Raw genomic sequence first — 26,164 nt, 5'->3', positions numbered from 1 at the left:
TCTGTGTGTGTGAGCGAGCGAGCGAGCGAGCGCGTGCTTGTGTAGCATAGTGGACTATGCATTGAAACCCTGAAACACTTGTATACCTCTCATTAAAATATACAAACAGCATCATCTGAAGGAGTAATTCCTGCAAATGCCTTTTAATCAGTAAAGGAATTAAGATACTTAGATTATTCACCCCTTTAAAGATTGTACTACTTACTCAAGCCGGTTGGTTGAAGGGTTTCTGTGTCCTACAAGTATAGCAAGTAACCTTTCTAATTTAATCTTAAACTTTAGTCTTGCTTAGATGAAAGGAAGCCAGTGAAAGATAAATGGCCAGTTTTTAAAAACCAGAAGAATGATACAACATTTTTCTTCAATTTTAAATAGCAGAGTTTACCCATGGTCAAGCACATTGATCTATCTTTTCAGATCAAAGAAAATGGCCGTATTTACTCTGACTGACCACTGACACAAAATCTTTTAAGGACCCCTGCTCCAGATAAATTCCACATTCTCTGGTAAATATGCAGAGTCTTCAATATGCTATTCTACAGGGAAAAAAACAAATTTGTGCAGATGGTGTCAAGGTGGTAGTTTAATGGAGAGTTCATATTGTCAGTGCAGCAGTTCTCTTCAAATTAAAATGGTAAGGAGATGTTACGTTCCATTGATGCAATAGCATATTAAGCGATAAGGATACTTCAAGGTTGTAATAAGGCAAGATTTTTCACTGCACTGAAGAACTGCCATTTATAAATTACCTAATGTTTGTACACAGAACCTGGTGACTGTATTTTGATGAACTTCAAAGTCTCATAGATTCTGGGCTGATGGTCCCAAACTGGTCTCTGGTGCTGTATTCCAAAGCAGGGAACAAGTCAATAAATACAATGGTAGAGCTTGTTCCCTATTAAAAATGACAAAGATTTCAGGGTTGTGAATATCATCAACAACACTGTCATAGAGTTTCATGCTGCTTGCATTAATTAATGGTGGTGCTACATAGCTTCGATTGCCCCTTGTATATGAGCCTGTTACAACCTCTGCCTCAAACACACAGATCAAGTGGTCCATTTCACATTTTTCCCTGGTATCTCCTATAAGGTTCCTGGGATTCTTGTTAAAGTAGATACCAGCTCCATATTTCTGGTCTGGAAAATACAAAACAGCCTGTTTAAACAGCCACATTTTCATTATAGTAGGAATTCAAGAGATGAGATTATTCTACCTTATCTTTGGTTTATTCTCAACCACACCCCGGGTAGAATTACAAGAACCAAATAACAACTGAACAAGCCTGGGAGGCATTCTGGAAGCTGCCAGTGTTATAATTACATGGATACCCCACCTTTCTTCCTCTTGCAAGGGACCCAAGGTAGCTTACAAGGTTTTTCTCCTTTCCGTTTTACCTGCACATCATCATCCCTGTGAGGTGGGTTGGGTTGCATGTCTGTGACTGGCCCAGAGTGGCCTGGTGAATTGCATGTCTGAGTGGGCACTAGAACCCACACCTAAGTCCCAGTCCAGCACTCTAACCACTACACCACGCCAGCTCTACAATGACTTAAGAATTAGAAATGTGGTGATCATTGTGATACTAGAGGAGACACCAATCTAGCTTTGCCTAAAATTCCATAGGTGTGTGGTGTCAGAAAAAGGGTGTGGTTTTGCTATACAGCTCCTAGAGCAAGGATACACACTTGCACAGCAAGTGGAACTTTTTCTTTCAGTATGTGTTTGGCCCTCCATGCTGCTGCCAGTGCAATGGTGGAAAGCTTCTAGCCAGAAGGCCGGACACAATTTCAGGTAAATTCTCAGGAGCCACAAGCAAAAGGGTCAAATGGATAAAGAATACCAGCATATCGTAGTCCAAAGCTCCTCTTGCAAGTAACTAATGCGGGAGAGGCATTTTGACCTTTTAGAATGGAAGAAACACTACAAAAACCAGGAATGCACAAAATTAAGGGAAAGGGGGTGAGACCAGGGGAAGGGATCAAGGCCTTGTGGCTGTGAGCACCTTCAGGACCCCTGTGCCACAGGCCTGAAGTGCCCTACACCTCATATAAAGTACCCAAGACAATTCCTGCCTTTTTTTAGCTACCTTGAATCCCTTGTTTTTTCAATGCATTTGAATAGGCATCTATGCATTAATGTAGCAGTCAGATTGTGTACACTTCCAACAAAATCCCACTGTTGTTCGGGGGCTCCTGCATGACTTACCCTGTGAAGAGGAGTAGGTTTTCTGAAATCCAGTTTTGCACACCAGACTGCAATACTGAGCTGGGACATGATGGTATAGCCTATGGCATACTGGCATTCCAGTATTTTTTCCTTCAATTTTTCTTTTAAACCTTTGGAAGGCAGATTCTAAAAGAGGATTACATATTTTCTCGATCTGCAATAAAAATGAACAATAAAGTTGTCTCTAGCTCAGGGTCAGCCATGTTAATATGCAGTTCCAGCTATCAGTATATTTTTAGTATAAGTACTGGATTTTAGGAATATGCACATATTAAAAAGCAATTCTGGGGAAAAAAAGAACTGTTTTAGTTGCTTCATGCAACAGATTATGTATTACAATAGTAAGCTCATTCGGTGTCCTTGGATCAATCCCCATGTCTAAGCATAACCAATTCAGAGAGTTTTTGCAAGGAAAGTGGCACAGCGAGGATAATAAATGCAGCCCTGAGTTACTTGGAGTAAGGAAAAAATAACAAATTAATTTCTACCACTGAGTAGAAATTACTGAGAAATTACTCAGTATGTCACTGAGAAATTGACATACATTTGAGTAGTGATAACTGACCGGAGTAGAACATTTGGCACATGGAAGTCTGCCTTATACCAGTTCAGACCATCAGTCCATCACAGAATCATAGAAGAGTTGGAAGGGGCCAAGAAGGCTCAATGCAGGACTCCAAATTAAACCATCCCTCTAAGCCCAGAATTTTCTAACTGCTTTTTCAGAACACCTCTGATTAATGCAAAGAGTGCTTCTGTTCCCAGGAGAGCAACTGAGAACCAAACTAGACAATGTGTAGCTATGTGTAGTTTTTTCTCCTAGTTTCCTACCAGTGTGGACAGCTGTATAGTGCATTGGGAGAAGCGGGTTTAGGCTTTCTCCCCACCAGCCCAGCCTGTCCTGAAAATTCACAAGCCTGCCCATTGGGAGGGATGGAATTTAGGGACAAAACAGGCAGGGAGCAAGCTTAAATCTGCCTCTTCCAGTCCAAATCAAGGCTGTGTGAACCTTCAGGAGAGATGGGCCATGCATGATTACAGCACAATCCTATGCTTGTTTAGAGGAAACAATGGTCTTACAACTCCAAGTAATTTCCATCCATCTATGCTGGCTGGGACACACTGGAAGTTTTAGGAACATTTTTCTGTCTAAACCTGAATAGAATTGCTCCCTAAAAGAACATTTAACTTGTCCCTCTGAATTCTAGTTCTACCATTTTATTGTTATCTGTGCTCAAAGAGGGGGAGGAGAGACCAAGTATCAGAAGCCATTCTAGCTTACAATGTATCAATAAAAACCAGTCAACCTTCACACTGACTTTGACCTTGCCCTCCTAAATTCCACTTGATTTTGTAGGACTGCAAGATGTCACAAGAGTCTTTCAGAATCATTTTGTTACTGATCCTATGTTTACCTTGAGAACACAGAGGCCGGCTTTTTCAAGTTGTTTTTCTTTGTGCTTGAATTCTTGAAGATATGACTCTATAGGAGTGACTTGGTAGCAGTATTTTCTTTCCATCTCCAGATGCCCTTGCTGATGAGAATACTTTCCCAAAGATCCTGGAAGGAAGTAATAGCATATTAAGTAGTAAAAGGAAGACTTCCAGATTGGAAAATCAAGTGTAAATTTATTGGATAGGGATGTTGTCATGAGGTTCTGTTTGCTTAAAAAAACAGGCAGTTTTAGGAAATGACTCTTTCAAATGTGTGTGTGGTGTTGTGTTAATGAGATGGAAATATCTTACCAGAAAGGAAAATTAAAGAAAACAGAGAACAGCTGCACAATGGCTTTTCAGTGTTAACACTAGGACTCCTCTGCCTGGAAGCACATTATGTAAAATAGAATATCTGACAGGACTGTAATTATTATGAAGTGCTGACTTATTATCTATATACCTCACTTGCTTTGCACAATCAATTGTGGGTTAAGTATCCAAATAAGTATTAACTATTCCAAATTCTTGAAATTTTGTTCTTGAAATTTTGTAATACTAGTATTAGTATTCTGCTATGAGCTATAATATTTTCATATGAGTATGATGACTCCCATTTGAGCCTACCCACAAATTGAGATCTTTCCTGGAGGTCAAGTGGAACAGCACCTTTTTAATGGTGGCACCATTGTTATGGAATATCCCTTTAAACTTCCTTCCTGTTTTCTTTTAAGTGGATGGTCCATTTGACATCAGTTAATGCTGTTCTGATGAATTCCCATTTTTCCATGACCATAGCTTACACACACACAATTTTAATACTGGTAGCCACTTTGTGGATTTGTAAAAAGGACTGTGTGCACGTACATGTGTAAATGAAAGTAACTCATGCTTATGCAGTTTGACTAATTATGTTTGCATTTTCTAAATTCAGTATTTGCCATGAACAGGGACTGAAGCAGTGGAAAACTTAAAAGGAGACACACAAAGCTAAAGGGAGAAGAGAATTAGGAGCTCAATAAACTATGACCGAACATCTTTTAGTTTCTGATCTTTACCAAAAAATGCTTGTGTGTCCCCAAACTCTTCCTCAGAAAGTCCCTTAAGTAAAAAAGTAACAAAGAAGCGATTTTCAATAAGCCAGGTTTCTTCACCAGACTGTTTGCTTAGCTGGAGAGTTCATTCTTGTTATATTAGTAGCATGCCTAAAAAGTCCCACATACCATCGGACCTCAGGGGTTCTGGCTTGGCTGAAGTCTGTAACATGAATTCGATTGCAAATGCTGCATCAATCACAGCTCGAGGAGGACCTTCAATCTCTAGGGCTGCCCCCTCTCCAGTCAATTTCTCCTGTATGGTTATGCCAAAATGTTGCTGGAGATGAGACAGCTCAACAGGCTGACCACTGCCAATGTTTAGAATGTTATAATTTCTTATAACAATTCGATGAGTCTCCTCAACTTGTATGATGTTCTTCAGCCACAACTCTGCTTCCTCCAGAGTTTCACGACTGTGTCCAATAAGTTCCACAAATGGTCCATTTCTTTCACAGGCTGCATTGGTTTGCATGTCTGTCAGTAGCTCTGGAAGAAAATGGCATTAGTGCAGGAGTTGCCAATCAGTTTGGATACATGGGCAAAATCGACATGTTAACAAATCAGCACCACCACAAATTGACTGCTGGCGTCCAATCACAAAAATATTAGGTACATGTCCGTTATCTTTGTTTTGTGGATGAGAGCATGCATATGAACCCTCTGGAAGTACTACCCAATCTGCTCCCTCCCTCCCTCCCTCCCTCCCTCTCTCACATAGACACCCTTTCTCCCTCCTTGGTCTCATCTTTCCTCTCTCTCTCTCTCTCTTCCTGGCTCTGTTGCCCTTTCTCTGTAGTTCTTATATTTTCTCTCCCCAGCTCTTCCCTCTTCCTCCTTTTCTTCTGTGTGGGGTCACATGTCACACTAAGCAACCCAATGCTACATGATATGGGTTGAACAACCCCACAGTATGCCAGATGGATGATTGGGCTTGCCATGGCTTGTTCTGTCCCACCTTCCCCTTCAGGCCTCCAGCTGGTTTTGGTACATATCCCTAGTACTTTCTGCAGCAGAATCCACATCCCAGGATACCTTGCTTCCTTGCAATGTTGGCAGCCTTTTTACTACTGGATTCCTGCATATTTGGTCATGTTTTGCCTTTGTTGACTCCTCCTGGAAAGTTTCTCCATCCCTCTTCCACTCAGTGCCTGCCTGTATTTCTAGCAGCAACCATTTTCATACCCCTTTGATTTTTCATGAGTGTATGGACATCTTCATCTTCTTCTTCCATTCATCTACACTCTCCTCTTCCCACCCTCTCCCAAGCTGGTCTTGCTCGACAGATCCTGCCACTCTCCCACTCTCAGAGTTCATGTTCCATCGACACTTGCAGCCAGCCCACTGCCCAGGCCCATCAACAAATGCTGTTTTCAATCACTCTCCCTCCTGCCTTTCCCCTTGAGGCCACACCACCAAATCTTTCCTCTGTCTGCCCCACGCACTTTGCAGCAATGTTTCTACCAAAAACTCCCTCCTTTGCAGCTATGCCACTCCTACGACTGCATCAACCTATTCTCATTCCAAGATGACTCCAATGTGTTGCAACTTCAAAGAAAATCATTACTGAGAAACGACCATTTTTCTAGGCTTTCATTGCCAGCTTTAAGAACCAAAAACATGCTTTCCTTTGGAAGGCACTACTGGACAGGACTGGTGTGGAGGGTGCTGATGGGGTGGGCTATGAGTGTCTAAATGGGAAATGCAAAGAACTGGGCTACTGGCTTGAGGGCTGGGGCAATGACAGTAAGGAAGGTTCTGGCAGAGTACAGAGTGGGGCTTACATGGGCAAGGCTATGCTTCAGCAGAAGCTTATAGAGAAGGGATGCTTATACAGGGGTGAGGGGAAAGGTGCGATCATTCTAGTAAGTATAACATAGGCTGCTGGGAAAGCCACTTCTGCTTAGTGGCAGGACACATGTGGGCCCATATTCATTCAACCAGGGATACCTGAACAGTTACTTCTAGCTTGCTCCCAAGCTGCTGATTCTGATGTGGGATCCAAGGCAGGTGGTGGAGGCTCATTCTCCCGCCCATCCATGGCAATGTCATCATTCTAAGCCCCTAGTCCTGGAGTGGAGGGGTTATCTTGAAGTGGCAAATCCCCCATTCACATGCAGACGTTATGCATGATGCAGCAAGCAAGAATCACTTTTGGTGCATTGCTGCAGGTTTTCCTTCACACCCTCGAGTGCAGAGGATGTGTCACTGTGCCTACAGGCAGCCAGAAGTGCACTGAAGTGCGCTCTACAGGGAGTCTAGCACTGAGGTGCAAAGGCCTGCTGGCAGAGAATGAAGGGGCACAGAGAGAGGCTGTTTACTGAAGTGGCAGAGGCTGGTGAAGAATCTGCCTGTGACTAGCTCACCTGCCAAAGGCAATTCAAGATAATAGCCATGTCATTCCTTTCGCCCACCCACTGTGTAAACATCTATAAATCCCGTCTTAGAATCCACAAAAGCCTGGAGGGTAATGCTATTAAAACATCATTGATGGGTGTAGAGCTCTACCCTTTGCCTTGAAGAAGTGAAAATGTGCAGATAGGATGAATCCAGGACCCACAGAACCCTAGACTCAGTTAAGTGTATATACAATTCCATGGTTATTCTAGACTCATAAATTGTCCCCTCCTGAAATGTTTCTTACTAACTCCAATAATTCTCCCTGGTCTTCTCCAATCCCACACATTTTTCAAGTTCTTCCTCAAGATCTACATATTCCACAAAGGTTCCTTTAATTTCTGCCTTCCTGTCTTTAACATTTTCATAAGAGGAAAGTAAGTATACATGAAGCTCTATGTTCTAATAATCTTGATATTTAATCCACTTTTATTCAAAATTAACTTCATTAAACACACAGTATCTATCAGTGTTAATCATCTATTACCCATTCCATCCATATTGCTACAGTCCATCTTTTCTTCTAGTTTGGTTTTGACTGTTGTCACCTTGGTGCAGAAAGCCTTTAAAAAGAGAAAAACAACATATAATTGATATAGTGTGGCTACTGATCCAGACCACATGCAACCTTAGTGCAAGAACATTTTGCCAAGTAGCAAGTATTTGCAAAGATGGTTCAACTTACAGAACATAGCCATATTCCTAGTATTGAATGCCTAGGATAAACTGAAAAGTCAGCTGTCGGTGCAAGCAACAGACTTATCCATACTGATCCTGAAGGCTATAATGAAGTCTTCCAGGCATCTTATTTTGAGAGCCTTTAACAGCAATGCAGAGGCCAGTCTTTTTAGGCAGCCTCATGATTTCACCAAGGTCCCCATGATAGCCAGAATTTTAAGTAATATTTGCACACCTAGCACATAGTAGGTTTCATGTTAGAGCTGATGTTTTGCACTACAATGGAAATGGATGATCCAGTTATTGACACCATGATCATGGTTGGATTGCTTCACTGGGGCAGTGGATCAGCTAGGAAAGTCTCTCCCACAAAATTATACAACCCCTTCAACTTTCTCAGGGCCCTTCACCATCTTCGTCACCTTCCTCTCAACCCTTGTAAATCACCATGAACTTTGTTGAATAGTGCGAGACAAAACTTTATAATGAAATACATCATAAATGTTGTCTACCACAGCCCTCCAGATATTTTAGATTACAATTCCTACCATAGTCAATGTCTGGAATGCTGAGAACTGCAATCCAAAATATCTATAGGATACAAAATTATGACAGGTTCTTTTAAGGTATTTTTACAGATCATATATCTTTGTATGGTATAAACTACCAATTGGATTTTAGAAATTAAAGTTTTAGAAATTAAAATAGGGATTTGTAAACAAAATCCTTTTCTTTACACATGTGTTTATCCTTTGCTAATGCCCAACTGTCCAACCCAAATAATGTAATAAAAATTAACAAAAGACATGAATTAGATATCTATCTTGTTTTAACTGTTATACACGTAATAGTAGTTTCCACACTACACTTGTAAATGAAAAGCATTTTTTGTTCTCCTGAAAGTTTCATTATGGCTGTTAATGCTGAAAGACGTTCCACCCCTCTGCTGCCTCTTGACCCAACTCTAAAAAGGATGGTACCAATTTAGGACAGGATGTATGGATCATGACATCTATCAACATCTGATAATCCCTGTTCTCTCCACTGCCATGTGCTGTGCTGTCTTACAGTGTTTCATATCTGGGTTTAGGATTAGACCAAACCGTACATTGGCAGTGGTGACCATTTGCAAATTCCACTGAGCAGCTTGCCTTCCACAAAGGAACTGATGGTGGGGTGTGGGGAGTTATAGCAAGAGGTAAACAGTGGCGCCACTTTCTCTGCAGTGGCGCCCAGGCTATGGAATGTGCTCTCTAGCGAGGTCTGCCTGGCGCTGACATTATATGCTTTTTGGCACCAGGTCAACACCTTTTTATTCACCCAGTATTTTAATGTTTAAAAGACTTTAATTATGCTTTACTTCAGTCGTGGGTTATTAGTCTTATTATTGTTTGGGGTATTTATGATCTTTTATATTGTTGTATTTATTGAATTCATTTGTAAGCCATCCAGAGATGCATAGTGATTGGACGGGTTAGAAATATCCCGAATAAATGAATGAATGAATAAATAAACTAGTAAAAGATATTTGTTAGAACAAACACATGGATATTTAACACATCTATTCTTTGATCTTACTTCATAGACATCATTGTCATCTGGAGGAATCACAATGTATACATCCAGCTTCTTCCCAGGATGCGCCTCTGCAAAGCATATGACTTCTTCCACCATGATCCCTGCTGCTTCATCTTTTGGCAAGTGTAGATCTTCAATCCCAAGGGGTGGAAAAGAAATGGATGAAAACTGCTGCTCCTGAGTCTTGAAAAGACCTTTAGAAACAGCTGATTTTAGTGCCTGTTAGAGAAAAACAGAGTTATATGGGCCGTCAATTCACATTCAAAGTATTTAAGAAATGGGATGTTCATAGAAAAGGACCTCACTTCCTGTGCATGTCCTTCACAGTAGGATGGCCATATCACGTGGAGCACAAAGTTGCAGTCAATATTGTACCCATTCGTGCAGACAAGTTTGGGTCTGTCTGGTAGAAGTTTCTGTAACTCAAAGACAAATTGCTTCTGCATAGCTGGACCTGCTTTTTCCAGAATTGCTCTTGAAACAGTTCCTTGGGAAAGGTCATCTTGCACAATCACAGAGTTAACAATAATGGCAGCCTGCAAGAGAATAACCTAGAATCTGAAACCATTTCATGTTGGGTTCATGCATAGTTCCTACATAGTTCCTACATGGCCACAGCCTTCTCCAACCTAGTACCCTCCAGATGTTTTGGACTACAACTCCCAGGTCTTCTGGCAGTGGCCGTGCTGCTGGGAGCTGCTGGGAGTTAAAGTCCAAAACATCTGCACCAGTTGGGAAAAGATACAGTAGAACAAAATGCCTGCTTCAGCTATAGTATGGTACACTACCAGATCCTTCATCCAAATGGCTTCAAGAACTCAAACCCACAGCTTATAAATTAATAAATGGATCTCTCTGAAATACCGATGGTTTGATAATTTATTCCACTCCAGTGCAAGATCTATTCTTGATATCAAGGCCAAGGCAACATCATGGTCAACTGTAACATCTTAAAAGGGAGTTTCTTGCTCAGTCATTTTTAAAGCAAAGGAAAGGAAAAAAAGCATTCACTTGCTCAGGGAATAGCATTTTTAAAGAAATGGCTTTACATACATATGGTAGTACTAGTGAGATACAAGCATCCTTGGAAGAAAGTGGATATGCAACAATGTTGCTCATCCAGCACTTGCAACCACTTACAAACCCAAGTAATGGAAAAGTTAATCAAGGCCCCATCCTAGGATTGTGCAATGTTGCCACATGCCATTGGTCCATCTAGCCCAGTATTGTCAACACTGGCTGGCAGCAATTCTCCAGGGTTTCAGACAGAATTCTTTCTTATCTCTACCTGGAGATGGTGGTGTATGATCCCAGAATCTTCTTCATGCAAAGCATGTACTCCTCTACAAAGCTGCAGTAGTCAATCATGTGAACTGACCCTCAGTTTCCAACTCTGTAGTTCCTATCATGTCAAGTTAAAAGTTCTCAGACACTTACTTGATGTGTTTCTATATTCCCTTTTTTAATCTGTAGGCAGAGATCATGGACTGTGATGGACTCTGTGGTCCCTCTTAGAGGCGTATCCTCATCACTGCCAAGCAACTCTTCACAAGCTCTTCTCATGACTTCAACAGTAGTCTCGTCAATGCTCACAAGGTGGATTTCTTGCAAGTAGCCAAATAATGGAGCTAGCTGGATAAAATTCTTTATTGTTCGCACAATCACTTGAGCACACAAATCCTGTGGGAAGTTGAAGGTTCCAGAGCTCAAAGCGGGAATGGCCACAGACTTGATATTGTTTTCTGGAGCATTTACATATTTCAGGATATTGATAATGGCTGTTTCAAGTCTCAGACAACATTCTTCCTGCTGATCTTCAGACCATCTTGGACCAACTGCATGGATGACTTGCTTACAAGGGAGTCTTCCTCCACTAGTGATGGCTATTTGGCCAGCAATGAGTGGTCCATTCTTTTCAATGAACTGCTTGCACTGCTCTTCAATTTCTGGTCCTCCAGCTTTCAAAAGGGCAAATGCAAGGCCCCCAAAATGATGGAGATAATCATTGGCTGCATTCACCAATGCATCAGCTTCATGTCTTGGAAGATCATCTATCCAGACTGAAACTTCAATTCCTTCCTTCAGGGTTTTCCTATATACTTTAGTGGGATTCCTTATGCTTTTAAGGACAGTGATGCAGCCAAACTTCTTCTGAAGCAAACTGCATAGGTAGTTTTCTCTTCTCTTCAGAATTGCATAGACACTGTTACTGATGGGGATGGATAACATTTCCTCATCTATGGGCATACTGATTTCTAGGGGATAAACATAATAAACATTGTGTGGTCATGTGCCAAAAAACCCCAAACACTTTAAAAACATACTTTTAAAGCTTTCCCTTTGTCTTTTCTTCTAAAATGGCTTAGGAAAATGAAATTAATATCATATCTGCAGAATGCCCTCCCAGGCTAACACAACACATAGAAATATTGTCACTTCAACTGTACCCATTAATCAATTTATTTACAGAATGGGAGATCAGGTAGCAGGCTAAATCTTAAAGTTCCTAAGCTGGTAAATAACTGCTGAAGCTGAAGCATAATTTCACAGCACAAAATGTGAAGTAGCCTTAAGTTACATGCCTATTTTACACCAGAGTAGAAAGAGATCTGTGGGTACTATCCAGCCTCAGATTTTACATAGTAACGTATCATGCATGGCTCCATGTAGTGTCTTCCTGATGTTGGACTGCAACACCAACAACCCTCATGATTGGCTATGCTAGCTAGGGCTCAAGGGAAGTGTAATCCAATTGAAGCACCACATTTGCCCAGCACTAGCACAGTAGAACAGGAAGAGAAAGCAGAAAGGTGAGTGTCTTTGCAGTAGAAAGTCTGAAGAGCTCTCTGTCCCTATAGGGTAGGGTAGGCATCCAGTGGCCCTCCCATCACTGCTAGCCAGTACAGTCAATGTTGAGGTGTGTAAAACCTCCAGAGGACCACAAGTTTGCCACCATTACCATAAGCCTTCCATGAGCTTAAGTGGACTCCGGGGGATGGTGGAGGACAGGAAGGCCTGGAGGAATGTTGTTCATGGGGTCGTGAAGGGTCGGACACGACCTCGCGACTAACAACAACAACAAACAAGCCTTATTCTGCTGCTTCTGAAATCACTGATACATCATTAATTGCCATTCTGCAAGAAAAGGCCTCAAGAGGACTATTTACCTGCATTGTCATTTTGGATGCTTTCAGAACTGGCAGCCTGCAAAAAACAAAACATAAATATGCTTTCAAAATTATTCCCCACAGATGTCCCAGATCCACTGAGTTAATGTTTATTGGATTGTGATCCTCATTCGCTATTTTTACAAATAACAAATCTGTCTGTGAAAATAATGTAAAAGAGCCCAGTTACTTCAGTGTTAAGGCATGTTTACTAGCTTGGAAAAAACTCCCACTGATCTCCAAGTATGCATGGGATTACAGTAATAAATCATTTAGCCTGTTGCTAGAATTGATCGGTAGAGAGACAAGAGCATGCAGGCTGATCCTATACATGCTTGCTTGGAAGCAAATCCTACTGAATTCAGTAGCACTTACTCCTATATAATTGTGCATAGGATCACAGCCTTAACTGTGAAAAAAGCCTTTTTTGTACTGCACATATCCTTACATGTTAATGGGTATGCCACTAATAGGGGAGGAGACATAACTCAGTGCAAGACCACCTGCTTTGCATGTCCCAGGTTCATTCACTGGCATCTCCAGGTAGAGCTGCCTGCAACCCTGGATGACCCCACCCTAGTCTTGACAGGACAGCACTTGGCAGACCAAAGTCTGCTTCAGTATCAGGCAGCTTCCCTTGTTGCAAATAATGCATTTTGCTCACTTTGCAACATCAGCTAACTGAATGTGGTGCACATGGTGACTCCCACAATGCAAACAACCCCCCCCCACACACACACACAGAGCCTAAATTGTGTGTGTTTTCTTTTTGTTGGTTTTAATTTGTTGAGTTATATCTGGAACATCCATTATGCCATGACACAAGTTGCTTGTTTCATGTCAAGTAAGCTGAAAAAGAAAACAGCCTTGCATTCTTTAAGGCAGGGGTCTCAAACTCAGCTTGCCTGGGGGCCGCTGGAAGTAGAGTCTGGGTGAGGCTGGGCCGCATCAAGTATTCCACCGCCGCGGTGGGGGTGGGCCGCTCGTCCCGCGTGGCTCCCGGAGGCGCTTTGAAGGCCGCAGGGCCCCTCCCCGTGCCCCACCCGTCCCGGCAAGTGGCCCGCGGGCCGCGAGTTTGAGACCCCTGCTTTAAGGCTACCTCCACTCAGCTTGAGTGCATGATTGGCACACAGGCCAAAACACCAAGTATCTTCTTTTGTCTTGCTCACCTACCAGCAATTTCATCATGTTCCCCATTTTGAATCTCTTGCTCTTCACCCCCTCCTAGATGGCCCCTCTTTTCTCCTTTGTTTTCCATTGGGTCGGCTGGCAGCAAGGAACTGCCCTGGCCCTACAAGCACCTCCCCTCCCTCAGAATCCTCCTGCCTCGTTACTATGGAGACCCCAGCTGGAACCTGGGCCCCATTGTCAAGTCACTTCCAATCATAATCTCAGCAGGCATAGGAAAAATGGCCAGTTTTTTTTTTTTAATCTGTAACTAACCTGTAGTTTGGCCTTGAGTCATTTCACCTCATATACACACCTTTTCAGCATTAGCTGCAAAGTAAGGGGTACAAGAAGGCTACCATTTTTTCTTCTCCCTTCAGGTTAGGAACAGCCATACTGGCCCCACAGAATATTTTATTTATTAAATGTCTATCTGGCTCATCAGCTAAAATGACTCTCTGGGTGGGTTACAAAATATATACTATAATAACAATTCATACACAATAAAAATAATAATATTAAATTAAGCATATCTACAGCAACAGTAACATAATGAAAGGACAGGAAAAATACAACCCCCCCCCCACACACACACACAAAGACCTCAATTCATTTAAACCAAAGGGAAAGGCACAGTAGCATTTAAACACAATAAATACCATCTATCTTTTCTCAGAGGACAGGCACACATGATCTTCCTTTTATTCAAACAGCAACCCTGGGAGGCAGTTTTGGCAGAGAGAGAGAGAAAGAAAGGAAGCCAACATGAGACGAACCCACTTAGATGGGGCCTATCTAGTCCAGTATCTTGTGTTCCAAACAGATGTCCCGGCATAAGCACAACAGCAACCGCCAGCTCTTACTGCCCAGCCAAATGAGGTTGAAAGGCCTGCTGCTTCTGATCTTGGAAGTAGCTTATAATCATCATGACTAATAAGTTTGCCTAATTCCCTTTATAGCTGTCCAAGGCAGCAGTCATCACTACATCTTGCACAGCAAATTCCACAGGTTAACTATATGCTTTGTGAAGGACTTCTCTTTGTCTTCTTGAATCTCCCCTCAATCAGCTGAACCCTCAATTCTAATATTATGACAGAGCAAGGAAAACGTCTCACCATCCACATTTATCATACCATGCATAATTTTATACACCCCATCTCCTTTTTTCTAAGCTAAATTCCCCAAAAGTCATATTAGTATTCCAGAAAAATGTGGTATGAAAAGTGTGCTCCCCCAGAACCTCAGGATTCCGTGAGAATCATCCAAGGTTTTATTCCTATGATTACCATGAAATTGTAGGATCTTCATTCCTTCACTTTGTTTAAAAGAGAGAAGCCTTTTGAAGCTCTTTGCAATTCCTTTTTGTTTTTCACTTCCCTACATAATTTGGTGTCATGTAGGAATCTGACCAGTTTATTGTCACGCCTAACTCCATAGCATCACTCAGTGAACTTCATGGCTGTGTAGGGTTTTGAACCCTGGTTTACGCAGTTACTGACCAACACGATAACATCTTCACAACACCCATATAGTACCGCAGGCACACGCAAGGGAGCTAGAGTCCCCAAAGATAACCCTTTAGCAAGGTTATCGTTGGCAACTAAATCCTGAGTGTGAAGGGAAACAGTGCCACCAGCAGGATCGTCCTCAACTACTTCCACTTGTGCTTAGCAGCGTTGCAGGCGGAAATGCACGGGGACTGCACGGGCTTGCGGGGGGGGCACGCTCACTTGTTGAACTTCTGCCCGTCGTGCAGCTTTTTAAAGGCAGAAAGGAGGCCGGGCTTTTGGGCCAGGCTGGCGCTACTTAAGGAGGCCAGCAGGCGGCGCTGAGCGTACAACAGGGAGCGCGGAGACAGGTTCAGCTTGGCCTTGCCGGAGGAGGCGGTCACCGCGGTTGTCTATCTTCTCCGGGCGTGTTTGCCGCGAATCGAAAGCGAAAGTTTCCGCAGAGTCTCTGGAGCGTTCGCCATGGCTGCTTGCTTTCTCCCTCCTTCTCCGCTATTCGTGGAGATCTTCCCTAAGCTGCTGGTTTCGGACAAGCTGCTGACGAAGCTTGTGATCCACTTCCAGTCCCCGAAAAGATCCGGAGGCGGCGAGTGCGATGTGCGATTGCTGGATCATTCCCGGGGCATCTATTCGGTGTCTTTCCGATCGGAGGAAGGTAACCCCGACGGCTCGGAGCCCTCGACTGGGCAGTGGACGTGGCCCAAGAGGGCTGCTACGAAGCCATGTGGCGCAGTCTTTTAAAAAGGTTTCTTCTCTCGCCACGGGGTTTTGTTTCTAGGGTTGCCACCTGTTCCTTTCGCTCCCTTTGTCGTCTGCCCGTCAGCCAATTGGGGAACCTTCAGCAGGTGCACAGCAGGCAGGAATCTCACAGGTGAAGCGTACCCTAGCGTTCAGAACTCTAAACTGGGCAAAACCTTTACCTCTGGAATTTGTGCCTGCTGCTAAGGGCCTCCGAGTCCTGCCAAGGAAAAAGTTGGCAAGCAAGTTTGGGGCAAGGCTTACGCTTATCCTTTGGAATGCCTTGCAGTGAATGCTCTTTTAAAATGGTGACATTCGTCATTGACTAATAAGGGCCAGTAATTTAAGAGGGAATGGGAGAGAGATTTTTCAAATCAGAAGCTGCAACTTCTTGGTAGGATTGGCCCTTCACTGCCCTTGCTTTGGAAACTGAGCACCATTGTTAGCATTTATATAGGTTTCTTTCAAAAGGGCCTGCCTCCAGTATATCCTATCTGTTTGGTCTCTGCATGCCTGATGGCTTCCAACTGCAAGACTTGAACTGCTCGTGTGGGTTACTCATAAAAAAGGCAGGATATAAAGTTGGTGGGGGCAGGGGCTGATATGGAAGGTGCTCCTGAAGCCACAAAAACAGTATCCAGACAAGAACATAGTTGTTCAGTTTTGAATGGTGTCTGTGTAGCTGGAGCACAAAACACTGGAGGGAGTGTGCAGTCCTCTAGCTGCTTTTACGAGTCCAGCCTTGGAAATACACCCTCAAAAGCTCCAAATGTGCAAAAAGGTCTATAGTAGCATTCTGTCTGTGGAGGAGGCAAGGCCCCTTCCTCTGTCACTTGCATAGAAACACGGGCTACTAGCTTCTTAGCAGACGATTGTTATTTTATTATACTTTCTTTAAATGTGTTAATTTGCCTTCTGCCAAGTGGCCACCCTGCAGCATATTGTTGATCGTCACAGAAACACAAATTTTGCTTCTTCCTCTGCTAAAACTGAACCCGTGCCAATGACTTCTGGGCAAGCTGTTATATGCAGAGTGGCAGTAGCAGAACTTAAGAAAGCTGACCTGTCTTCAAATATCTCTCTAGATGTTGCAACATCCTGTCATATAATTGGATGATGTGGCATACTCTCCTTCCAATATTTCTGTGGCTGCAGGATGGCTGGGTGTTAGGCATGTAGTATAATACCTATATGAACACGCATTAATATTCCACATATTCCTCTAATGTTTGCTTGTTATTCAAATTGGTTTAGTGAAGAACCGAGTGAAGGCACATAAAGACCATACCATAGAGTTTGGTGACATAACACTGGATGTAAAAATCTTGCCAGAGCCTGACATTAAAATGATAGATGATGAAGAACAGCCATCGAAAAGTAACTTGAGGAACCCAGCTGCAGACTCATTTTCTGTTTCAAGTAGTGCACAACTTCAAAATGATTTTGAAAAGCGGCTCAGTGCAAGTGATTGTGAAAACATTGCCACAAAGGTAAGTCTAGCATTGCCCAGACTGCCAGGTCTAAACCCTAAAGCCTCACAGAGCTTGGAGCTGTAATACCTGATAGATTGTTTCTCTCAGCCTGAATCTACCTTGACACTACGCTTGTCATCTGTGGCCTTCTTCATAGTGGTGCTCCCAAGGGAGGCGTTGAGGGTGGCAACAAGGGGGAGGGCCTTCACAGTGAGCCCTCCCTGCAACATTTTGGTTCCAGTTTAAGACTATGTCAGTCTACTTGTATTAGACTGACAACTATTTTCATTGATTACATTGTTTTAAATTCTGTTTTAAGTGTTGTATATTGGAAAATGTATGCTGTGTTTATCTTCTTGTGATTTTTGCATTTTTATGAAATGTTGTGACCCCCCCCCCCCCCCGAGCATTCCAGCTATTGGGTAGTATAGAAATGAAACTTGATGATGAAGATGATGATGATGGAATGGCTTACCTGATACCTCTTAATGAGTTAATAGTTTGAACATGGGTATCCAGCAGCTGGTACATAAGGCTTAGCCACTGCATTACTGTGACTTCAGTTTTTTGATCTCATATCTCCCCTTCCAGATATTTCTCAGCGTATCTGCCAATTTGAATACTTCCTTGTTCACAAAGGAGCAGAGGAATGAGGTGAATTCTCTGTGCCCCACTTTAAAAATAGACAAAGAATCAAGTCAGTTTGGCATTGAAAAGGTATCGGGAGACTACAGTGATATTGAGAAGCTGCACTGTTATTTCGAGAAACTCCTTGACTCCTCCCATCATCGCAACAGTGATTTTTTACATCCCAAAAGACAACATAGTGTGGAACAAATGCTCATGGAAGACGAGAAAGATGGAAACAAAAATGATGTGGGTGATGTTCAAGAAAACTTGGAAGTTCCCTCAGGTGTCTTTGAATACTTCTACCAGACCTGCAAGGAACAAATTGAAGAATTGGAGAAGACATTTAATGTTAAACTAACTTATAATAAAAAGGAAAATGGAATGACTGCTGTACACGTTCTTTCTGCCGGGGCTCCTGACTTAATTGAGAAAGCTAGGCAGACTTTTGTCACAGATTTTCAGAAAGTAGCAGCAGCAGATGTGAAAGAGGAAAGGATTCCTTTCTCCAGCTCACTCCATTTTAGTGGAGTGCAGGTAATGCTAAGTACCAAATACAAATGTATTCTTGTTAAAACAGACAAAAATGTTTTAATTCTCTGTGGCCCTGCGAGAGAGATTTCAGCTGCTAAAAAGGAAATAGAGACCTTCTTGGCTGAGACACCAGCACTTTCTCGTTCCATGAAGGTTGACTTTGAGGTTGATACTGATATATTTGAATTGCTGGAACCTAAATTGGCTAAAGAAATTGAAGCTATAAACGAAAAGTACAGAACTGAAATGCAAAAAAAGAAGTGTCTCAACAACCGACGGTCACGGATTGTTTTTGTGTCTCAGAACCATGGAAATTCAGATCAGGCTTCGAAAGCTTGTAACAAATTCTACTCTGTTTATCAGAAGATTTTAGCAGAGCCCATGGAAAAAGTAATCCCCTTGAAACATTCAAAGGATCGCAAAAGAGAACTGGATGTATTAATTGCAGAATGGCAAATTTGGAAAGCATCAGTGACTAGAAAGGGAGATGATCTGGTTCTAAAAGGTCTCCCAGAGCACGTGTGTTGTGACTGGAAGCTCTTCAAGGAGTATTTGGACAGTACTATGGATCCATCCAAGGTGAATCCACCCACTCATAATCCCACCCTTGGAGCTACCCCAGGGGCATACTTTGAGCAAAATGGTGACCATCAAAAGCTTCCAGTCCCTCCCAGGAAGCCAGTGGAGTCACAAGCCGAGGAAGTAAAGAAAGAAGGGGAGTGTGCCATCTGCATCGATGTAATCCGCCAAAAGGAAGTGCTGCCCAAATGCAAGCATGCCTTTTGTCAGGAATGCATTAAAGAGGCCATGAAACACAGGCCTACCTGCCCCGTATGTAATACATTTTATGGGAAGATGGAAGGAAATCAACCACCTGGCAAAATGAGCATCATCAAGCACCGATATTCACTGCCTGGTTATGAAGGATATGGAACTATTGAAATTCATTATCACATACTTGATGGCTTCCAAGCTGTAAGTCAGGGGTCCTTAGACTTTTTCAACAGGGGGCCAGTTCACTGTCCCTCAGACTGTTGGGAATGAATTCCTATGCACACTGCACATTAAAAAAATAATTAAAATTAAAATAAATTTTAAAAAATTTAAATTAAAATCAATTAAAATCAATTAAAATTAAAATATGTTTGCTCCACTCACTTGGGCTGCAGCAGAAGCCCAAGATGATGCTGCGCTGCCTGCCGAAAGGCAGAACACAACACAAGGGGGAGCCATGAGGGCGTGCTCGCCTTGGTCGAGGCCTTCCCAGCTCCTTGCCGCTGCTCTGCTTCTGAGCCGGAGGAAGGTCCCCTTGCAGGCACTCATCCAGCTCCAGGAAGGGGAGCAGGAGGCCAGAGAGGTGGGTGCGGGACGGCTCCCCCAGCAGGGAGAGGGCCATGAGGAGGTAAGGGCTGCTTTCCATTGGGGAGGCGAGGGACAGGGCTGTGGTCGGCTGAGGCGGGTGCCTCCCACCTCTCCTAGCCACGTCTGCCCCCAGGCTTGGCGAGGCGGCCATGGCTTGGCTCGCAGCCCAGAGACATGGCTCACATAATTAAAAATAGATTTTAAAAGTTGTATTTTTCTTACCTTCAGTCCTTTTTTAGTTTCTTTGTCTTTGTCTCACTCTCTCTTCTGCCCTCCTCTGTTTTGTTTCCCACTTCTTATTCCCACTCTGTACATGCGTGCAATGGGGTGGGGGAGCTGGCACATGCACAGTTGAGCTCTTACAATTTGGCATATGTACTGGCTCTCTGCTCAGTTTCAAAGAATGCTTGCGCCTGCTCAGAGCTTTTAGACTCGCTCGGAGATCGTTTTCTCCAAGCGAGTCCAAAAGCTCTGAGGCGGGCCAGATAAATGAATGTGGCGGGCCGGATCCGGCCTGTGGGCTGTAGTTTGAGGACCCATGCTGCTAGTCATTGTGGCATCATTAGGAATCCTTGCATGTTATTTATTTGTCTTAAAATCGAAGCCATGATCTAATGCACAGGGATCCACTCTTAAATCCCACTGAAATCCATGGCATTTAAAAGCACAGTTGACAAGTGGTGGTGGATCTATGATCATCTCAGTTAATCAAGTGGCAAAAGCAACCTGGGGGTGGGGGTGTGAATTTAAACCTTACTTTCCTAGCCCATATGGCTCCCTCCAAAGCTATTTGCCCTATAGGACAAAAGATAGAGTTCCTGTATGTTTTGCCCCAGGGGACAAATAGCAGAGATTAGAGAGCAGTTTAAGTCCAGAACATTGCATTCATGAGGATTAAAAAGCCCTTTCTCTGAACCCAGACTCAAAGTAGGGAGGGAGATGAACCTGCATTTGCTCCTTTAAAAAAAATCCTCTCCAAGATTTGCAATGGAATCACCCACTATCTCAGTCTAACTGGGTCCTTAAATTGCACCCAACTCTCTGCCTGATTGAGAGAGATGCCTCATTCTAGAAACACTTAGCTGAAAACAACATGGGTATTGCAGTATCCTGATTCATGTCAGTCCAAAGAAGGCAGAGGGAAGAGTGTTCCCCTTGAGCCTTTTAGTGTTCACCTCTAGCCTGGAGGGAGGGGAAATGGAAAACATTGTTTTTCCACCTACCTAGGTAGCCCACCTCAACTTTGTAGAACTGAGAAGGGATAAGTTTTATAAATCTACACAAGGTCATTCTTTCTGTCCCTCTCCCCCTGTTCCCCCCACCTCCAGTCTTTCATACAGTAGTAGAACCAAAGGTCCTATCCAGTGAAATCAATCTACAGTAGGTTTGGGACAAGAGAGTACTTAATTGAATTCAATACAGTTATTTTACCTGTCATGGCTATAAATATCTTAAGCAAATACATGGAGGTTAGGCCCTATCGTTCATTGGCTATTCAGCATGGTTACTAAATAAGAATGTCCATGTTTGAAGGTAGTATGCCTCTGAATGCCAAGCGCTGAAAGCTACTGCTGTCATGCTCTTGGGGAGGCTTCCAAGGTCAGCTGTCTGCTGTCTTCTGCTGGAAGCAGAATGCTGGATTAGATGAGCCATTCAGATGAACAAAGGAAGTTCTGATTCCTCTCCTTTGGTGAGCATCTTGTCAGGAAAATGTAATTCACAGTACATTGTACTATCTTCACTTTTTACCAATTAGGCAAACCATCCAAATCCAGGAAGAAGATTCTACGGAACACATCGGAATGCATATTTGCCAGACAACAAAGAAGGAAACGAAATTATGAGGCTACTTCGACGGGCTTTTGATCAAAAATTGATTTTCACAGTAGGCCAGTCACGTACCTCTGGTGCAACTGACGTTGTTACCTGGAATGATATTCACCACAAGACTTGCATTTATGGAGGGCCTGACAAGTGAGTTGGAGTGTGGAAGTTTGTGTGTGTATTTAAGTGATGGTGATTTTTAAAAAATATAGTCTTTTTATATTGTGGACCAACTTAAGTCAATAAGTGCTTTTGAAAACCATTTCAGAAGTCTTGATGTTTTAAACAAAGCATAGCAGGTAGACATCTCAGTGAAGATGACTTGCACTTTTCTCCATTTTTACTGTGCAAATTAATTTTGCCATTATTCAAAGAGTAGGTTGAGTATCTTTAGTAATAAGATGACAGTCTGTCTGCACCATATCTTTGAGACCATGAAATCTGGACATCTGAATTATGGCATGCATACTAAGGGGACTCTAAGAATGCTATATTTAAAAATCACAAACCCAAAACATTAATTCAGTCTTGTTTAAACCCGCTGTATCATCTTCAGTCACTAGGTGGCAGTCATCTCTAGCAGTACATAGGTAAAGGTAAAGGTTTCCCCTTGACATTAAAGTCCAGTCATGCCTGAGTCTAGGGGGCGGTGCTCATCTCCGTTTCCTAGCCGAGGGAACCAGCGGTTGTCCACAGACAGTCTCCGTGGTCATGTGGCTGGCATGACTAAACACCGAAGTGCACAGAATGCTGTTACCTGCCCACTGAAGTTGCACCTTTTTATCTACTTGCATTTGCATGCTTTCGAACTGCAAGGTTGGCAGGGGCTGGGACGGAGCAACTGGAACTCACCCCGTTGTGCAGATTCGAACCGGCGACCTTTTGATCAACCAGCCCAGCAGCACAGCGGTTTAAACCACTGTGCCACCTGCAGTCCCGGCAGTACATAGATTTGCACTATGGGCATGGCTTCACTCAGACAGGAAGGATGCAGTGTGCCTAACTCTGTCAGCTGCAGAACTTTACTTGAAGGCTTTGCTATATTAAACCAAGAGCTATTCCAGCCTTGTCAAAGCTGGGCCTTTTTGGTAGTATTCAAATAAACACACACTCTGTGGCTTGTTGGGTTCCCCACCTACAGTACTTCATAATTTATGTTGTGCTTTTCTGCATGCTCCAAATCACCACAATAATCCTGCCCTGTAGTGATATACCATAAAAGGTAGTCAAGGAGTTGAAACCTCTGCAGCCATCTGCATCACTGAGGTAAAATTTCATCCAGAAACGCCTTGGCTTCTACCTCTTATATTTAGCCACTCTGCTACACATCTTACAACCAGAAAAAGGGTGTACACCATTTTTACTTGGAGAAAATGGGCATGGAAGGGTGGGGGTTTTTTTGGTACAAATCTTTCTTAATAACCTACATGTACCTGACCACCATTACAGAATGTGTTTGCAATGTGACTACTACTTAATAAATTCCCACACTGTGCTAGCTGAACCAGGAACCAGTTCTGACAGTATGAAAAATGGCCCTATTTTTTCACCTATTATCCAGTTCAGTTATCAAATCTGCAGAAGGAATTGTTCCTTATATAGGGGACATTAGGGTGTATGAGCTGGGCCTACCCTCAGTATCCCTGCATATGCTGATCTTACTGGCTCACTGAGACCTAAATGTTGATTTAAGAGAGCAAGTTATGTTGATTTCAGTGAGGCTTCTTCCTACATAGATGGGTGTGTCATACTTACTAGGGAACAAGTCCCATTGAACATGGTGGATTTAATGCTGAATAAACATGTAAAACATGTTAAAAATGCTACATCAGAACAAACTAATGGTGCCTAAATCCTTAGTATATGTTCGACCAATCTTTAAAGTTGTTATATTTTTAATGAGGAATAGAAAGTCTTTTTAAAAAGCTTTTTGATTTTATTTTTGATTTATTTATTTTGGTATGCTCTCAATTTCTGTCAGTGATTCTAAAGTGTATGCAGATGAATTGCACTCTTGTCAAGCACATGTTGTTAATGGGTATTTTTTAAAAGAACCTGAAAGTTAAGTTCAATTTTGTACATGTAAAATTTCAAAAATCATAAATGTCAAATGCTTACACATTTACCTAGACCTGCTTCTGTGGAGAAAAAGTTGAGATGGATTCCAGCGTGATGTCTGTCTCCTTTCTCTCAAATGTTTCTGCTTCATGTTGATCTGAGTATATGGTATTTGAAGGGAATGTGCTACATGATTTCCCTCAGTAATTGCTTGGTTTGAATAAGCCTCTCTTTGTTCTAGCTTTGGTTACCCTGATCCTTACTATCTGAAACGTGTTCGAGAAGAACTGAAGGCAAAAGGAATTGAATGAGTGCATTTGTCCGGAATCTGCAACCTGTCAAGATACTAATTCTACATACTGATGATGGTGAAAAGTTCCAACTTGCTGCTTATCTGGTGCAAAAGTCAGAATAGGCTGCACGCTCCCTCAATACATTCTCTCCCCTCCTCTACTCGCTCTCTCGCTGTCTTTCTCTCGCTCTCTCCCTCTCTCTGCGTGAAAGGAAGGCACAGCTCAGAATGAGTTTTCCTATTGCATGTACCTCAGTCCTACTATGTGCATATTTGTATTGTATCAGGACACTGAATTACAGTGTGATCCTCATAATGTGGTAAGATAAGCCAAGTATGTCTGTTGATGCTGGTGACATGGCAGTAGCTAAAAAAACTCTTCCAAGAGTGGTAAATGACAATTATGCTGAAGAAGACCTCTCCTCCAAATGGATTTTTTGCAGTCTCTGCAGAGGCTTCCCAATCCCCAGAAGTTTCACTGCCTCTGTAATTGGGAAGCAGATTCCATCTGGTTTCCTGACCAGGAAAAGTTGCCCTAGCTGCTTCTCTCTGCAGCCTCCCCATGGCATCCATATGATGCCATGACAATTTCATGTTCGTTCATTCTAGAAGAGCATCTGCCAATGCATCTTATGGCAACCCATGGAAACCCTTTTCGGGGTTGGTGTTTAAATTTTAACAAACATCCCACAACCATGGATGGGAGAGGCATTTGATGCCCTTTATTCATTTCTACTTTCCTGCCACTCTTGCCCCACCCTACCAAATGACGGGTGGGCCCTCCACTTTATTAAAAAGGCAGTTTGGATCAGAGCCTTATTATGAAGTATTGTTCAACCTATTTAAAAAAATCAAAGTTTGTGCCCTGTATTGTAAAGTATAAATAACACTTTCTATCACTTCAATTGTATTTGACTTCCTGATAAAAACTGGGTCCTTATATGGTTCCCTTCCCAGTATTTTGTTTCAATTTAACACTAGCTTGAAGGTACAGTAATATGTTAATTTTATAATCTGTCATCTTTCAGGCAATGTATTGCCCTGTTTTGCATGACACTGTGAGCCATTTTGAACATGCAAACCCAAATCAAGAGGCTGCTGTGTCTTCCAAACCCAGTTATCACGGCTTATTTGAGGGTCAAGCAATACTCACAGAACCTACACTTTGTAACACCAGACCATTCAGTCCTCTTGCTGCTCTTGCTATTTATTTGAATCAGCTAATTATAACACACTTGGCTAGATTTTAGGTATATTAATCAGTAGTTTGTGAAATATGACTTAAAGGGAAATAAAATTGCATGTTATAGATATGGAATATTTGGGGTTTTAAGTTTTAAGTTTAAAGAAGCTGGATGGATAAACTCTTGGATGGAATTCCACAGAAGTATGAAGATGGATAGATAACTTTTCTTTGACAAGTTTGTAGTTGGAGAAGTGGTTTCTTTTCCTGCTTGAAACAGCTAAGTGCTATTGAGTGGGAAATTAGTGTTGAGTGGGGAATTAGTGAGGAATAAGGGTGATTTGTAATAGCAAGAAATGTCAAGCAGTGGTACTGTAAATATTCAAACTATTCAAATTTTGATTTGTAACCTAGGACAATCCTATGCATATTATTGGGGTAAGTGGCACTGTGCCTTATGGTATTTTTAGGATTGCAGGCTGACTGTAAAACAAATTTATGTAGCCTTGTTGTGACTAACATGCTTCCCTAAGTAAATCTATTAAAGTTCCTGCATTTTTATTAACTTCAAGTATTTCATTCATGGTTGCATGAAGGAAAGGAGGGAATTCTATGAGAAACTAAAGAAATAAGCTGAATACAGTAATCATCAATGTATCAACAAATGACAGTAAAGCAGGGTGAAAACAAGCCATAATTTGGTTTAAATTAGCACACGTTGTAAAGGGCTGGATCCTTGGATAGACTGATAGTGTAATTGTAAAATTTAAAAGGGTTAAATCCAGTATTAGTCCTACCCAGTGTAGAACCATTGAAATGAAT

The 26,164-nt window shown here is 42.4% G+C and overlaps 3 protein-coding genes across 3 annotated transcripts in view; 1 reads left to right on the top strand and 2 right to left on the bottom strand.

The window, feature by feature from the left end:
• CEP70 (centrosomal protein 70) overlaps nt 1-5,805 on the bottom strand; it is a 39,131-nt gene extending 33,326 nt beyond the window's left edge. Inside the window, exon 1 of the mRNA XM_044438263.1 lies at nt 5,793-5,805. The gene's annotated coding sequence lies outside the window, so the exon portion shown is untranslated. The remainder of the gene's footprint in view (nt 1-5,792) is intronic.
• On the bottom strand, nt 802-13,774 carry PARP9 (poly(ADP-ribose) polymerase family member 9). The gene is made up of 10 exons (XM_044438482.1): nt 13,751-13,774; nt 12,578-12,614; nt 10,848-11,665; nt 9,716-9,946; nt 9,411-9,629; nt 7,642-7,717; nt 4,887-5,246; nt 3,645-3,790; nt 2,209-2,383; nt 802-1,139 (listed from the first exon to the last, which is right to left on the bottom strand). The coding sequence occupies exons 1-10, from the start codon at nt 13,772-13,774 to the stop codon at nt 802-804; spliced, it is 2,424 nt and encodes an 807-aa protein (XP_044294417.1).
• A 1,907-nt stretch (nt 13,775-15,681) lies between these two features.
• On the top strand, nt 15,682-25,907 carry DTX3L (deltex E3 ubiquitin ligase 3L). Its single transcript, XM_044437934.1, has 5 exons — nt 15,682-15,907; nt 17,245-17,480; nt 18,054-19,598; nt 21,742-21,959; nt 24,109-25,907. The coding sequence occupies exons 1-5, from the start codon at nt 15,715-15,717 to the stop codon at nt 24,176-24,178; spliced, it is 2,262 nt and encodes a 753-aa protein (XP_044293869.1). The 5' UTR covers nt 15,682-15,714; the 3' UTR covers nt 24,179-25,907.
• Nucleotides 25,908-26,164: the final 257 nt, after the last annotated feature.

This window comes from Varanus komodoensis, unplaced genomic scaffold, assembly GCF_004798865.1.
Source record: "Varanus komodoensis strain SLA01 unplaced genomic scaffold, ASM479886v1 scaffold32, whole genome shotgun sequence".
Classification (NCBI taxonomy): domain Eukaryota; kingdom Metazoa; phylum Chordata; class Lepidosauria; order Squamata; family Varanidae; genus Varanus; species Varanus komodoensis.
The sequence above is the reverse complement of the archived record's forward strand: the minus strand, read 5'-3'. Positions and strand labels throughout refer to the sequence as shown.

Bases quoted from the DNA above. Each gene is read 5' to 3' on its own strand.
- DTX3L (XM_044437934.1), top strand. From the start codon at position 15,715: ATGGCTGCTTGCTTTCTCCCTCCTTCTCCGCTATTCGTGGAGATCTTC. The intron at 15,908-17,244 runs GTAACCCCGACG...AAATTGGTTTAG, and splicing joins GTCTTTCCGATCGGAGGAAG to TGAAGAACCGAGTGAAGGCA. The intron at 19,599-21,741 runs GTAAGTCAGGGG...TTTACCAATTAG, and splicing joins TACTTGATGGCTTCCAAGCT to GCAAACCATCCAAATCCAGG.
- PARP9 (XM_044438482.1), bottom strand. From the start codon at position 13,774: ATGGGGAACATGATGAAATTGCTG. The intron at 5,247-7,641 runs GTAATAGATGAT...ATTTTCTTCCAG, and splicing joins TAGCAATATGGATGGAATGG to AGCTACTGACAGACATGCAA. The intron at 1,140-2,208 runs GTAAGTCATGCA...TGTATTTTCCAG, and splicing joins AACCTACTCCTCTTCACAGG to ACCAGAAATATGGAGCTGGT.